This window comes from Trachypithecus francoisi, unplaced genomic scaffold (genome assembly GCF_009764315.1).
Source record: "Trachypithecus francoisi isolate TF-2019V2 unplaced genomic scaffold, Tfra_2.0 Lachesis_group18, whole genome shotgun sequence".
Classification (NCBI taxonomy): Eukaryota; Metazoa; Chordata; class Mammalia; order Primates; family Cercopithecidae; genus Trachypithecus; species Trachypithecus francoisi.
Genome location: NW_022681463.1, coordinates 12,458,709 through 12,475,457, shown reverse-complemented (window position 1 = coordinate 12,475,457; position 16,749 = coordinate 12,458,709). Strand labels below are relative to the sequence as shown.

General features: G+C 38.2%; 1 protein-coding gene across 10 annotated transcripts in view; it reads left to right on the top strand.

The window, feature by feature from the left end:
- BIVM (basic, immunoglobulin-like variable motif containing) overlaps nt 1-16,749 on the top strand; it is a 41,528-nt gene that overhangs the window by 13,680 nt on the left and 11,099 nt on the right. For 8 of the 10 annotated variants that reach the window (XM_033177309.1, XM_033177314.1, XM_033177312.1 and 5 more), the window contains 5 exons: nt 2,066-2,182; nt 4,446-4,572; nt 9,087-9,182; nt 9,786-9,890; nt 10,108-10,202. In XM_033177309.1, coding sequence (XP_033033200.1) covers nt 2,066-2,182; nt 4,446-4,572; nt 9,087-9,182; nt 9,786-9,890; nt 10,108-10,202 — 540 coding nt within the window. The remainder of the gene's footprint in view (nt 1-2,065; nt 2,183-4,445; nt 4,573-9,086; nt 9,183-9,785; nt 9,891-10,107; nt 10,203-16,749) is intronic. The other 2 variants (XM_033177315.1, XM_033177307.1) reach the window with 1 other exon arrangement.

The following is a 16,749-nucleotide window of genomic DNA, read 5'->3' as shown; positions in this document are numbered from 1 at the left end:
TTGCTATGTCCTGAAATTGACCAAAATTTGCATTTACTGTTCAGGACTTCCTCTGAAAGTTGCAATCCTTTGAATAGACTCTGGAATTCCAAAATATTTACATCAGACAGGTTCTGCCAATGCAGTTGTCTAAGTGGGGAGACAGATTCCTGGTACCTCCTACACTGCACTTAATTCTGTTAATTTTTTAAAAAATGTAATTTGAAGCTCTGTTATTAAGTTCATGCACATTTATGAGATTTATGCCTTCTTCCTGAATTGACCCTTTTATCATTATGAAATATGTTTCATTATTCCTGGAAATTTTTCTTGTCTGAAAGTTACTTTGTTTGATATTAATAAAGCTCCTCAGCTTTATTTTGATTATGTTTGCATGGTAGACATTTTTCCATCTACTTATTTTAGTTCTAGAATTTACATTTTTATAGCTTCTATTTCTTATCTGAGATTTGCTATATTTTTCATTTATTACAAGAGCATTTTATCTATGTCATAATGCATAGTCATAATATCTACTTTAATGTCTTATCTGCAAATTTCAAAATCTGGCTAATCTCAGAGTAGGCCTTATCTTTTTTCTTGAGAATAAGTCATATTTTTCAGTTTCCTTACATGTTCTATAATATTTCATTGTATCCTAGATAGTGGGACTATTATGTTATGGCAACTCTGGTATATTCCTTCAAAGTGTCGATTTTTTTTTTGGTTTTGGGAGGCAGTTAATTTGGTTGAACTAAAACTAAGTTCTGTCTCCTTGGTACAGCTCCAACCATCTCAGTTCAGTTCCTTTAGCTGTGTTGCTTGGGTTTGCTCCTTGCATGCATGGTCCAGGGGTCAGTCCAAGATTTGGGCCAAATTTAAATGCAGAATTTGGGCCCCCTCTTCTCTGTGGCTGTCTTCTTTATGGGTTCCCTCTCACCTCACTTTCAGTGATGGTGATTGCACAGGACTCTGTCCTTTGGTTCTTCCAGTAAAAAAAGACTGGATTTTCTGCTTTTATTTGCTCTTCTCATACCTTTTTCTAAAAGTCAGTGTGGTGAATACATATATTTGTGTGTGTGTGTGTGTGTGTGTGTGTTTGGTGTTGAGGCTGTGTGTGTGTGTGTTTGGTGTTGAGGCTGTGTGTGTGTGGTGTTGAGGCTCTGTGTGTGTGTTTGGTGTTGAGGCTGTGTGTGTGTGTGTTTGGTGTTGAGGCTGTGTGTGTGTGTTTGGTGTTGAGGCTGTGTGTGTGTGTGTTTGGTGTTGAGGCTGTGTGTGTGTGTGTTTGGTGTTGAGGCTGTGTGTGTGTGTTTGGTGTTGAGGCTGTGTGTGTATGTGTTTGGTGTTGAGGCTGTGTGTGTGTGTGTGTGTTTGGTATTGAGGCTGTGTGTGTGTGTGTGTTTGGTATTGAGGCTGTGTGTGTGTTTGGTGTTGAGGCTGTGTGTGTGTGTGTGTTTGGTGTTGAGGCTGTGTGTGTGTGTGTTGGTGTTGAGGCTGTGTATGTGTTTGGTGTTGAGGCTGTGTGTGTGTGTGTGTTTGGTATTGAGGCTGTGTGTGTGTGTGTGTTTGGTATTGAGGCTGTGTGTGGTGTGTGTGTTTTGGTGTGAGGCTGTGTGTGTGTGTGTGTTGGTGTTGAGGCTGTGTGTGTGTGTGTGTTTGGTATTGAGGCTGTGTGTGTGTGTGTGTGTGTTTGGTATTGAGGCTGTGTGTGTGTGTGTTTGGTATTGAGGTTGTGTGTGTGTGTTTGGTGTTGACGTTGTGTGTGTGTGTGTGTTTGGTATTGAGGCTGTGTGTGTGTTTGGTGTTGAGGCGGTGTGTGTGTGTGTGTTGGTGTTGAGGCTGTGTGTGTGTTTGGTGTTGAGGCTGTGTGTGTGTGTGCTGTGGGTAGGGTGAGAAATGGAAGAGGGAACTCGGTAATGAGAAGGAGCGGTGGGCAAAGGTTCTTGGAGCTGTTGTGATGGGAGGCAGAAGGTGCAGGTGTTGCTCTTTTATGTTTCCATCTCAAACTGAGCTTTCACTTTGATGTGGCTTCTTTCCCTCCAATCGAATCAACTTTTGCCTGTGGGACCTGCTCTTTCTGTGGCAGCGCGGAGATTTTATGAAGTATGCTCATTTGGACCGTATATGCTCATTGATCCCAGGGGCAATCCTAGATTCAGCAAAAAGAGAATGGGGGCAAGGTCATGGAACCCTGGAGGAAAGTGTGAGTACAGACTGTTTGCAGAGCCTATCAAGGTCACACATTTCCATGTTTCATTAGACTTAAAATTTTAAGTGGCTGGGAAAACTACTTAGGGAATTAAGTCATTATTAGGCAGTGAAGACATCTCAAGAAATGTGAGAAACTCATTCTTCTGTCATCTGACTCTCTTAAGAGTCATTTTACCAGTCAAGGAAATTTGGCACAATGAGATCTGGCGCAATTGCTCACCTTTGCCAGTGGTGTTCAGCTCTGTGAAAAGTGTGTTCTCTGAAAAAACTTAGAAAAAATAATTAAAAGGGTTGAGCACGGTGGCTCATACTTGTAATCTCAGCATTTTGTGAGGCTGAGGCAGGTGGATTGCTTGAGCTCAGGAGTTTGAGACCAACCTGGGCAACATAGCGAGACCCCAACTTTATTAAAAATACAAAAATTAGCTGAGCATGGTCACATGCACTTGTGGTCCCAGGTACTCCCGAGGCTGAGTAGGAGGATTGCTTGAGCCCCGGAGACTGAGGTTGCAATGACTGGAGATTGCATCACTGCACTCTTGTCTGGGCAACAGAGCAAGACCTTGTCTCAAAACAAACAAAAAGAATAATTAAAAGGAAGGTGAAACATTGTTTCTTGACTTTATAGTCTTCATTATTATTACATTTTTACAGAAATTCCCTGGTAGGCCGGGCGCGGTGGCTCAAGCCTGTAATCCCAGCACTTTGGGAGGCCAAGACGGGTGGATCACGAGGTCAGGAGATCGAGACCATCCTGGCTAACACGGTGAAACCCCGTCTCTACTAAAAATACAAAAACTAGCTGGGCGAGGTGGCGGGCGCCTGTAGTCCCAGCTACTCGGGAGGCTGAGGCAGGAGAATGGCGTAAACCCAGGAGGCGGAGCTTGTAGTGAGCTGAGATCCGGCCACTGCACTCCAGTCCGGGCGACAGAGCGAGACTCCGCCTCAAAAAAAAAAAAAAAAAAAAAAAAAAGGAATTCCCTGGTAATAATAGTTCCTGAGTTCCAGCTGTTCCTAGGTGCCAAATGGTTTCAGTGTAGAGTATCTTGAAGGAATAAAACAGATCTCTTTCTATGTTTGCTTATTAGGCGCATATGTATATAATCTGTTTTATAATTTATGAATGACTCATAAAAATGAAATATTAGCCTTCAGTTAATTTTTATAACAGAACTGTTGTAAAATAGAATATGTGTGAAAGATTAAAGTATTTGAGCATAGCTATCTGAAATCTTAATAGTATTTTAATTAAATGAGGCTTGGATGTTATTTATTGATATTTTACTTTATATACCTTTTTTTACTAGATATTTCACTAACAATTTAGAAATAAAACATATAAAAAGTATAGGGATGGATACCCCATTCTCTATGATGTGGTTATTTCACATTGCATGCTTGTATCAAAACATCTCATATACCCCATAAGCATGTACACCTACTATGTACTCACAACAATTAAAAAAATTAAAAAGTACAAATTCTCACTCTTACTTTTGGCTCCCTTTTGTCTAGCTCCCAATTCTCCCTTCCCCAGTAGTAACCACTGTTGTTTGTCTTGAGAGTCTTTTGGAGAACGTATATGTGTGTGTGCATGTATGAGTGTGTGTAGGTACATGCATACATACATGCATATATGCACACAGGAGACTTTGCTTTTCATTCTAGTTTCTGTGCTAAAGTTGCATTTTTGTAATGTACATATGTGCATCATTCTTCATTCATTCTGTTGTCTCTGTAAGCCCAGAGATATTTTTAAACATCACATCACCACATTATTGGATCTGGTGCTTTTACTTTCTTAACAGAGTTGCAGTAATTTGGTTTTATTGTTTTATAGAAAGCCTTCATTTTCTGGAAAGTGGTCTAGTTAAATTTTTTACTGTCGATAATTTGATTTTCTAGATGTGGCTAAAGATTTAGTGATTGACCGTTTCACCAACTAAGTGACTAGCTCTGGAGTTGGAGTATAAGAACGTGACACGAAATAGAATTCATGGTTGTTTAAATTTGTTTTTATTCTCTCTTTCTGTTTAAGGTGGGGGACTATTATTGAAAATACATGTATCACTTCACTGTGTTTGCAAATATCATTTTTAGAACCAGTGGCAGTTATTTATTTGTTGTTATTTTTTCTTTATACTTTCTCAGCAGAATTATTAAGGCAGTTACTTCTGAATTTTGGTGTATAATTTTTGTCATTTCAGTTTACTTCATCTTAAGCATTCTGCTTATTTTATACCCTTGTATTCTAGGCAATGCAAAGAAACAAGTTTCCAAGAGAAAAACTTCAGATAAAAAGGGAAGATATCAGAAGGAATGTCCTCAGCATTCTCCTCTTGAAGATATTAAACAGCGGAAAGTATTAGACCTTAGACGATGGTGACGTTATCAGTTTTTATTTTTTTCATTTTTGAAATATGTAATACATGTTGGCAATAACTTAGCACTTTACAAATTAATACATTATATGTATCATAAATATTTTTCTTTCTAAAATTATTACCAGGATTTCTGAATCTTTAAAGTCTACCACAGATGTTTGAAGTAGATTAATCATGTGCTATGCTGGTCTTTCCCAAACTCGGCTGGTCATTAGAGTCATCTGTGTGACTCCACATAACTGCCATCTAGATTTAACAATGATTAAGCTTTTGATGTAGTTACATACTTAGCTTTTCATTGCTGAAGAATTTTCAAGTGACTGATTTTTATCATATTTAATCTCAAGTTACCTAAGTATGCATCTCTAAAAAATGACTTTTTTCTACTTAACCACAATACTTTTGTCATACCTAATATGATTAACAATATTTCCCTAGTGTCTAATTCCCAGGCTAAATTCACATTTCCCAGATTGTTCTGAAAAGGTCTTCATATCTGTTTGTTCAAAGTGGGACCCAGTTGTGAACCACATGTGTGTGTGTCATGACCCATAATTGTCTCAATCTAGGACAGTCTCCACCCCACTTTCCCCCTTTTCTTTTTAAAATTCTATTTATTTTAATCAACAAATGAGAATTGTAAAGATTGACTTATTGAAGAGACTTGGCCAGATATTTTGTAGAATGTCCTACATTCCAGATTTGTTTTTTCCTTTTAGTTTCCTAAATTATTCATCTAACCTCAATATTTCCTGTAAACTGGAAGTTGAATATAAAGACTTGGTTAAATTCCAGTAAAACATTTTATGCAAGAACGCTGCTTAAGTGGGCCCTCATACTTCAAACGTTTCATATCAGAAGGCACATGGTATCTGATTATCTAATCTTAGCAATTCTAAGTGATTACTGGGTTAAGGTGGTGACAGTTGTATTCTACATTGACGAGTTCTTTCTTTCCCGTCTGCTACCCTCAAGTAATCAGTAGGGTGACAGAGTGGCATTAGGTAATAGCTAGGTTCTATCAACTTCTTACCTTATGGTTTTAGCCAAATGTATTGACAACCCAAACTCATTGATGATCCTTGTCTGAATATTTGTTGCAAAATGGTTACATTTCAAAATTCCATTTTTTTTTTTTTTTTTTTTTTTTTTACTTTCATTACCCAACCTTCTTCTGTAGCTTCATTCATCAACTGGGGCTATTTGGTTATCTTAAAATACAGTTCCTAGTCTAATGAAAACAAGTTTAATTCATGACAACTTTTCTGTGTTACTGACTCTGATTGGGGTTTTTAAAATTCCTTTGTATGACATTTTAGAAATGCATTTTTATCACTTATTTAATAGATATTGGACCCTTTGCTGTAGGCTGAGAAACAGAGATGCACACAACATGGTCTTTGTTTTCCCAAGGTTTACAATCCAGTTGAGGAGAGGGGACAACACAGAAAAATGTGAAATATCTTAGGCAGTTTGTCACGTGATGGGTATGAATCACTAATTAACCATGAAAGGAGGTAATGATCACCAAAATGCCTTACTAAGGTCCTGGGTCTTAAGGGAGGGAATATGAAGTGTTGTAGGGGGTGAAGGGTCTTTGAAAGGATTACAGCAAAGTGTCTCTGGAATGTAGGTAATGAAGAGTAGAGTAGCTTGTCTAAAGGGAGGCTCAGAGAAGCCAAGAAACCTGCCAATGTCACATGGCTAAGAAGCAGAAGATCTTGTATTGAAGCCGAAGAGTCAGACTCAAACATTCATGCTGTTTCCTTATAACACATGTCATGATCTGTTTCTTAGACATCAGGCTCAATATTAATTTTGTTTTCTGAGTTAAAGATAAGCCATGGATGATTTCTTAACAAAAAGAACTTTTATAAAGATAAATTTGAAATAGTTAGTTTGTAGGGAATAATGGAGAAGAGACATTAAAGTGATAAAACATTCATTTTAGTTTCTTTGAAAAGAAGGCTTTGCTCGTTTGTGCTTCTAATCACTTAGATTTAAGCTTTGTTTCAACAACAAATCTGTGTAACTACATGTTAATAGTATATAACATGTGAGGCCATGAAGGCTAGGACTAGGAAGGATAGATGAGAGAAATGCCCTGAAGGGAAAACATCACCAGGAATATAAGCCTGTTTTCCACCGAGAATATTACAAGATTAGGTTAGAATGGAAAGTCCCGTAGAAGGTAGTAGAATGTTGGTAAACAGTTTAACCTGGTCATAAACAAGACTAGGAAGCAAGTTGAGATTGATGAAAAAGTATGAAAAATCTTAAGAGAAATCCCCCTTTCCCTCTCCTTTTAAACATTCTTTCAGGCCAAATTTAGTGTTATGAGAAAAAATATACACATGCATATAATACTTTGTTAGTAAATGTATGTAAAGATAAATTTTGTAAAATATAAAACACTGTTAGTATTGGACTTGAAAAATAATCCCCAAAAAATTGAACTCTGGCAAAAATATTCACAGCAGAAAAAACAATCAGTAAATGAATGAGTTGCTTGTGTTTTATCAGCATGGACCATATAGCTTATGATGACAGAGCTGTTAATAATCACTTGTCCACAAAGATCTCTTAGGTTGGAGTTCACATTCATATTTAAACAACTAGGGCAGATTACTTCAATAAGGACATTAGTAAATTGCTCATATGTTTCCAGGGTTGGGGGAAAGGGGAAAAAGGGAGTTGTGTTGTTCAATGGGTAAAGAGTTTTGTTTTTGCAAGATGGAAAAGTTCTGTTGCCTAACAATTTGCATATAGTTGACACTACTGATCTGTACACTTAAAAATGGTGTACATGATAAATTTGATGTGTGTTTTTACCACAATTAAAGAACAAAGCAAAACTGCAGGAGGACTCAATAGATTTGACAATGAGGTGTTGAAGACAGCACTTAGTATGTTAAGTGACAGTTAATATCTTTTGTGTGTCATTTTGTGTAGTTGAGTCTACAGATTTAGGGGTCTGGGGGTACGTTCTCACTTATAAGTGGGAGCCGAACAATGTGAACACATGGACACGGGGAGGGAACAACACACATTGAACCCTGTTGGGGGGTGGGAACCTGGGAAGGGAGAGCATCAGGAAAAATAGCTAATGCACACAGGGTGTAATACCTAGGTGATGGGTTCATAGATGCAGCAAACCACCATTACACACGTTTATCTATGTAACAAAGCTGCACATCCTGCGAGTGTACCCTGGAACTTAAAAAAAAAAAAAAGATTTAAGGATCATGGTTAACTTGTATGTTTGCCAATATGCATAGTATATATACATATACAAATGCATATATGTACGCATGCATATGTCTAATTTTTCATTTTGTGATTAATTTTCAGACGACACTAAAGTTGCTCTTACTGATGATAGGTCTTGTTTCTTTGTTTCATTGTGGCTACTTCTTAGCACCTTCTTTAGAAAGCAGTTAGGAGAAGATCATCTGAAAGTCAACGAGTATTGTGGGTTATTGTTAAGCTGATTTAACATTGTCTCCCCCTACAACCATGCTTGACTAGCTTTGCATTTGGCCAGGTGCAGTGGCTCACATCTGTAATCCCAGAACTTTGGGAGGCTGAGGTGGGAGGATCACAAGGTCAAGAGACTGAGACCATCCTGGCCAACATAGTGAAACCATGTCTTTTCTAAAAATACAAAAATTACCCTGTTGTGGTGACACATGCCTGTAGTCCCAGCTACTTGGGAGGCTGAAGCAGGAGAATTGCTTGAACCCAGCAGATGGAGGCTGCAGTGAGTCGAGATTGTGCCACTGCACTCCAGCCTGGGCGACAGAGTGAGACTCCATCTCAAAAACAAAAAAAAAAAGAAAAAAAGAAAGCCAACCTATTTCTTCTTAAAGCAGAATAAATAAATAGTCTGTCTCTTTCTCCTTCTGTTCACATTTGCCCCAGTTTCTTCTCTTGAATCATGACAGTTTGGAAAATTATCTGGATTGCTTAGTGCCACTGAATCATGCCATGGAAGGATTTTGTATTTCATTTTTAAAATTCTCTGTGACAGGAGAAGCACTGCTTCGTGGCTCCTTGCCCAGGGATTTTAGATGGACAAGTGGGTAATAAATGGATGATTTTTAGTTTGGGTTGGAGAATTTCTCTGAGAAGTTGACACGTGGGGGTAATGCTTTGTTTCTCCTGTATTTCTGAAGTTGCAAATAATCATGCATGCAGTTCAACCAGGAGTTTATACCAAACTTTTAATAGGTGATGTCTAAATTTATGTATCATTAATTTTTTTCCCATTGGTTTGGATAGCATCCACTTTAACTGGTAGTTAGTTATACTTAGCTATTTTTATTAAAGCAGGTGATTTATTGTTATTTTATATTTATGACATGATTAATAAGTGAATATGGAAGATTTTACATTGACTTAGGAGATCAAACTTTTCATTACATTAACACCCTTAATTGCCATGAGTTTTCTATTTCTAGCATGCATATTTTGTATTCATTCAAGTGAAGAAAACAGTTTTTGTTTTCTCAGGTACTGCATAAGCCGACCACAGTATAAGACTTCTTGTGGCATCTCCTCATTAATTTCTTGTTGGAATTTCTTATATAGCACAATGGGAGCTGGAAAGTAAGTATGTCCATTTATCAGTATCCTCAAACTCCAAAGTAATTTGATGTTGCTTTTTCTATAACAGAAAAATTTTTAAGATTTTTTATAAATTAAAAAACCCTGCTGTATTTTAGTGTAAGTCTTTTAGCTTAAAATATACACATGTATTATTTTCAATAAAATAAAAATGAGCCAGGTGCAGTGGCTCACACTTGTAATCTCAGCACTTTGGGAGGCCAAGGCGGGAGTATTGCTTGAAGCCAAGGAGTTTGAGACCAGCCTGGGCAACAAAGCAAGATCCCATCTCTACAAAGTAAAAAAGTAAAAACAACTAGCCAGGCACAATGGCATGTACTTGTAGTTCTGGTCTCTTAGGAGACTGAGGCAAGAGGATCACTTGAGCCAAGGAGTTTAAGGCTGCAGTGAGCTATGATCATGCCACTGCACTCCAGCCTGGGTCACAGAGTGAGACCTTGTCTCTAAAAAAATAAATAAAATAAAATAATGAAAAATATTACTAAAATTATTTGCAAATCAGACAAACATATTAACATTGAGATAGGTTGTATTTGCATATGACTGGAATTGAAAAATGAAAGGCAATGAATGTTTCTTTTGTAGTCTTCCACCTATTACCCAAGAAGAAGCTTTACATATTCTGGGCTTTCAACCTCCATTTGAAGATATTAGGTTTGGTCCTTTCACAGGAAATACAACACTTATGAGGTATGAAGACCCTCTTAGAGGCAATACCATGTTTCTAGTTTTGCAAAATAATAATGCTGTAGATGTGTGTTGATAGTAAAGCATGTATCCAGCTGCTGGGCTTCAACCTCTCATGGGTATACCAACTTTGGGCTATACCTGGATTTTTTTAGAATTGGAATAATGCCATCTTTGTTGTAGAATTGTTGCCATGAGCAAATCTTCTTGTTATTTTCAGGTGGTTTAGACAAATTAATGACCACTTCCATGTAAAAGGATGCTCTTATGTTCTATATAAGCCTCATGGGAAGAACAAAACAGCAGGAGAAACTGGTAGGTAAACATATAGAAGATTTACACACACACACACATGCACACACACACGGTTTAGAGTTCATCTCAAAGACTGGCTGTTTAGCTTCCTGGGACATTATGTAAACCCTCAATATAGTCTGTTACTTGCATGTAATCTGTAGGGCACTTTCTAATATGCAGTTTAATATTTTGCCTCTTCTCACCTTTTTATGTAGAACCTTTAGAACTTTAAGGTATATCACAAACACTACTCTAACATATTGTATCGTTTGGGTCCATGGTGTGTGCGTGTGTGCGCGTGTGTGCGCGCACATGCTAGTAAAACTCTAAGGAAGCAGCATGGAGTTAGCAGTTTTTCTTCCTGAGAAGGAATGTAAGGATTTGAGAATATTTTATGTTAGACCTGTGTGGTAACATATAATGGCAGGAAAATAGACTGTGAAAGTGACAAAGTTTTGCTATAAAATAGTCTTGGTTATAACAGAAATATTAATGGAGTTGATCTCAAGGATTATTCTAGTTATGTGCTAATTAAATAATTGGTACTATTTAGCAATTTCCATTTTTAAAATTGTTACAATCTTTTGACTGTATAAATCAGAAAACTATAATACACTGTTAAAGAAAAAATTATTCTGACACTTGTTAATAGGGTGAGGAAGACTTTATTTAAGACTTGTGAAAGGCTTATTGTAGTAGGGATGAGAGATCAGGCTCAACTCTGAATACAGCAAAGACAGCTGGGACTTTATAGCCAATGGACACAGCAAGGGGTTTGGGGGTGGAAAATTACTAAGAGGGGTAAGGGTATGGGGATTCTTGCTAAACTGGCCTAACAGACCTCTTGCTAAAGGCAGGTCAAGGTCTGAGACATCAAGAGTTGGTAGGGGAGGCCCGTGAGGAACTTGATTAGCTATTAAGGGTTGTGGGTTCTCTCTAAACTGACTTAGCAGGATTCATGCTAAAACTGGACACAGAAGTCAAAGGTCCAGGACTGTTTGTGAAGAAGACTCAAGGATTAATCAAGAAGAGAATTGTTATCAATAGAGGGTATATGGTTTACCAAGGTAAAAGACTGAGCACAAAGTCAGATATCTTTCTGTTGACCTATATTGGGGATATCGAGTTGGTTACTTGGAGGCAGGCTTGGAGATTACATGTTGGTTTCTACACATACTAGTTTTGTGTCCTTGAACGAGTCACTTGCTGAGCCTTGATGTAGACCTTTTATCTTTCTATATTTGTATAGGGTCAGTGTGAGGATAAAAGGAGACATATTTGTAATGTACTCAACATGCTGTGTTACAGAGTAAGGACTCAGTAAGTGCTAGCATTTATTCCTACTGACTAAATTCTATGCATTCACATGGGGCCTGTCTATCCCTCTGGAAAACACAGCTTTAAATGCTATGTTGCTATTTATTTCTGTTTCTAGTGAGACTGTAACCACACTACTCTCAGTAAGTGACCAGGCAATGAAAAACTGAGAAAGGATATATTATCCTGTTTCATAATTTTCTCTTCAGCTGTGTCTAGTTTGCTTTTTATACTGTCTACTGAATTTGAGTTTTTTAAAAGAGGTTTTCAATCATTTTTATTCTAAAATATGTAGTTCTTTGAAAAATATGCTTTAAAAAATAATCTCATTCCTTACTCATATTTTCAAATCCTTTTATTTTTGAAATCTATTGAAACTTTTTTCCTCTGTATTTGGTATAATGTAAGAAATGTGTATATATCCGATTTTGCTGTCTCTTGTTTCTTCTGGATCTTATTTGAGGTGTCTTCGTGTGCCATGAAAAGAAAATGCATAATTTGGCATTGTCTTGTATAGTTCTTGAATGTTTACTTCCACAAGATGTGCCAAACCTTTTTCTAGTCCAAAAGATTTTCACAGTCATTCTCTAGTTATTAGAAGGTATAATAATGATTCTGTCAATTGTGTTCATTAAAAGTTTTATAAAATGTCTGCCAATGACATTTTGCACCCTGTAAACTGAATACATAGCAGCTCAGTGAAAGCAAGTGAAAGGGTGAGGGTGTCAAGGCACAGTAATTAGCAACCTGAGCCCGCACCACCATGTGGAGTTCCTGCCCCTCTCTCAGGATAGCACATGTGTGACCTGGGACCTTTGGATGTAGGGTTGTATAGTGTAGAGAGCATCCACACTCAATCCACAGAATAAATACTAGTAAAGCTTAATTTCTTTTTAAAATACGAGGATCACTATAAATAAATGTTCTGATATTTTGTTTCTGTGCCCCCAAAGGGGGTCATCTTGTATAACCACTTGGATGTGTCAGTACTGAAAATCATTAACCTAGAGGAGCAGTAGTTGGCAAACATTTTTAAATAAAAGGCTTGATAGTAAATATTCTTGGCTTTGAGAGACACATGGTTCTGGGGCAGTCACAGCTGCTTGATGCAGCTGCTTGGATCTCGAAGGCAGCCATAGACAACATGTGAACAAATGGATATGGTGGTGTCCTTGGAAAAACCTTACCGATGGGCCTGAAATTTGAATATCATATACTTTTCACATGTCACAAATATTATTTTTCTTTGGAAATTTAAAAAATTTTATTATTTATTTTTTAGAGATGAGGGTCTTATTCCATCCACTAGGCTGGAACACAGTGGCTGTGATCATGGCTCACTGTGGCCTTGAACTCCTAGGCTCAAGCGATCCTTTCCCCTTAGCCTCCCAAGTAGCTAGGACTACAGGTTCATGCCACTGCATCTGGGTAATTTTTAATTTTATTTTTAAATTTTTTTCGATTAAAAAAATTTTTAGAGATGGGGGCTCACTATGTTGCCCAGGCTAGTCTTGAACTCCTGGTCTTAAGTGATCCTCCTACCTCGGCCTCCCAAAGTGCTGGGATTACAGGCATGAGCTACTGTGCCTGACCCTTTTTTCTTTTGATTTTTAACAATGTAAAAACCATTTTATCTTGCTGCCCATTTCAACACAGGCTGCAGTCTGCAGACTGGATTTATCTGTTGGTGGGACTTTGCCAACCCCTCACCTAGAGGATGAAGCTTAAATTCCTGAGCATGGTGTTTGAGGGACTGGCTTTCGAGTATACTGCTCCAACTTCCCTCCCCTGGTGTTCAGCCATGCTCCTCGCTGTTTCCCTGTTCTTCACAAGGTCATCCTTAGGCCTATGTGCCTCACCAATGAGATGCCCTGCTGTGGAGCATGTGGAATGTGGGATTTCATATCTTCGTGATTGGTGGATTCCTATGTATTTGTCCATCCTGGACTTCAACATAACAGATGGATATAGTGGTGTCCCGGGAAAACTTGGGGGTTGGTGGGCGGTGGCTTTTTCTTCTGCTTGCCAGGCAGGATTCAATCCCTTCCTTTCCTGGGTTGTCACAGCAGCACGTGTGCCTCTGGTAGAACCTTGATTTCGTTGCGAGGTAATTCTTAGTGCACCATATGGTTTCATGCAGAAAAACTAGAATTACCTTCCTTGATGATCAGGCCAAGTTCTTACTCATTTTTGCATCACAGTGCCTGATACTTAGGTGCTCAATAGGAGTTAATTTAATGAATTCTCAATTGAGGAAATGAGGCAGGAGGAATTCAGGAGATTGGGGTTAGGAAACTTCTAGGAGAGAATTTTGTTGTCCATTCCAAAGCTGGCATTCTTCCTTTGCAAGAGCTCTGTCTTGTGATGTGGAAAGGAAAATGTTTTGTTTTTCCCTTTCTGTAGCTCATCTTTCCTTCTGGCTCCTAACTGCTCTCCCCTCCCCGCACTCCCAGACACACACTCACCTGCACCTGTGTGCTAGGTCGGCCGTGCTTTCCATCAGAACCCAGTGCATCCTCCTTCTGTCTTCTGGAGTCTTTCAGTTGACAGTTTTTCAAGTGTTCCTAAGGATGGAAATGAGCCAACTCATTGAATCTGATGTTTTCAACTTTACATCTTAGCAGTGCCTTGAACATTGTCTTTTACATTATAAACAGTAAAAGATTAAGACTGTCTCAGAATCACTTCTTAATTGATTCATAGGGTGGCTTTATATCTCTTTTAATGGGGTGTGGACCAAAATGCATGTCTGGGAGTATAGAAATGATCACTGGAGCGAATGTCATACTTATGTGTTAGACATAATGGAAAGCTATTACAATGCAGTTCTCAGTCTTGTGTCTCAAGACTGCATTATGAGTAGGGCCCTGGGAGACACCAGAACAAGACTCATAATTCCTTTTACTTGTTTTCTTTTTGTCTGCTGATTAGAAGAGGACTTCATTAGAGCAGTTCATGGCTTTTTCTATTAATATCAGCAGTATCTAGATAGAGTGAGAAGATAGATGAAGAGATGGGTCAGTGAAAATAAAGGAAAAGAGGGGAAGCAGGAAGACCAAGAGAAATTAGAATAAGAGACAAAATCTATCAAAGAAACTCTGGGTATCGAGGACACATCAGCCATATAAATTTAATCAGATTCCCAAAGTAAGGATATATAATTTTTAAATTAATGGAATGAAATAAAACACTAAAAGGGCCATGGAGAGAGTTGACTTAGGAACCACTATTCTGGAATTTTAAAAGATTTTTGATCAACTGTCCTGTCCAACTTTCAGATTTTATACTATAATCTTGCTAGAAATTCTCATTTGTAGATCTTTTGAATATCTGTACTTTATTTATTTTATTTTCCAATAGTCTGGTACCTCCCAAGTTCTTTGTGACTTATTTAAATGTAATGATTTGGTGCATGTGTTAACCAGTTCCCTTAATAATCAGGATGTGTAGCACTGGGTCCCAGTGACTTTTTTGTTTTTTTTAAATATATGTGTTTAAATTTCCTTCAGCATATATTCACACTTTTTCATTGAGGAATGGGATAAACTACCTATTTTTCTTAACTTTTTTTCTTTCATTTTGTTAGGAGGTTGAGGTGGTTACTGTAATTTCTTTGAGTAAGTTTTAATATATTTTTCAAATCTTATTCCTACTTTCATTTTTTTTTTTCAGACTATTTGACTTCTTACTGCTTTTCTGTGTGCATTTCTGGAAACATAATTAATCTGCCTACTCCTCCTGGAATATTTTTGTCTTTACCTTTGCTAATTGGGGGAGCCAATTAAGCCCTGCTTCATCTCTGATATGTTCCTTGACTACCTTAGCCCTGGATTCCTCTAAATGATTATTCACACCCATCATTTTCCATTTGCTATGTGCTATGTTTTATTATGTTTCACCTGTTTAATGTGAGTGTCCAGCTCCTTGACCATAGGGACTGTTCTGTGTAGCCCTTACATTCTAGATATGATGCCCACGACATCACATGTTACCCTATGAATTCTGATGGTATTCAGGGGGTAGGGTGGTTCATGTGTAAAGTGCAGACATCTCTTCTGTTCTTTCCCATTGCGGAAGAAAGAGTTGCAGAGATAGGCTTTCTCCTTTCTTTCTGGGATGTTCACTGGTGAAAACCGTTGTCAGTAGTGCTGTTTGTTTAAAAACACTTTTAAATGGATCTTCTCTCTGTGCTTAAATTGTTTTTTAAGGACCGCTAGGCCTGTTTTTCACAATGGGCTTTACGTTTTTCTGGGGACCACGCTGCTGTGATTCAGGGACTCCCCGGTGCTTATTTCCAATGGGTTCTCAGTAACTGTAAATTAAGCACACTAATGGAATAAAAGCGAAGTCCGGGGCTTTTGATAAGACTTAGCTGTTAATATGAGTATTTTTTTTCAGAGATGTCACTAGCCACAATGAAAATTTATCTAGGAGTTGCCAACATTAGGTCTCTGTTCAGATAACTTCAAAGTATGGGTTCACTTAGCCACCAACATTTGTGCCAGGCAAGTCCAGATTCATTTTTTTTTAATCAGCTAGCTTGAAAATTGTATTTATGTTCATGTATTAGTTTTTTTCTAGGGGGTATTGCAGTTCATAACTTTTGCTTAACAGAGAATACTCATCTTTGGCCTCATTCCTATATAACTCACATATCCCTTCGCCATGACTGTTGCTACCAGCTTACTGCAGCACCTCAGTACATCTCAGGTGGACAATGCATTAGTATTCTGTTTTCCTCATGTACTGATTTTCTCCAATTCATATTAGACACAAATCATAAATCTCTTGAACATGCAGTGCTAGTATACCTCTTTCCTCTTTAGGAGCTGTCTGGTGCTTGCTTACAGCATAAACTGCTTAGTGTCATTCCAAGCTGACACAGATTGGTCTTCCCCTGTTGTCCTCCATGTACCGGTTATATTTAGAAGATGTCAGGGGAGGCTGGCATGGTGGCTTATGCCTGTAATCCCAGCAGATTGGGAGGCCGAGGTGGGTGGATTATTTGAGGCCAGGAGTTTGAGACCATCCTGGCCAACATAGTGAAACCCCGTCTCTACTAAGAATACAAAAAATTACCTGGGCCCCAGCTACTTGGGAGGCTGAGGCACGAGAATTGCTTGAACCTGGGAGGTGGAGGTTGCAGTGAGCTGAGATTGTGCCATGCACTCCAGCCTGGGCATTTTTTTTTTTAAAGGGGAATAAGGACCTTGCAGACTAATGTTAGGTTGCTGGATTACCTATCAGA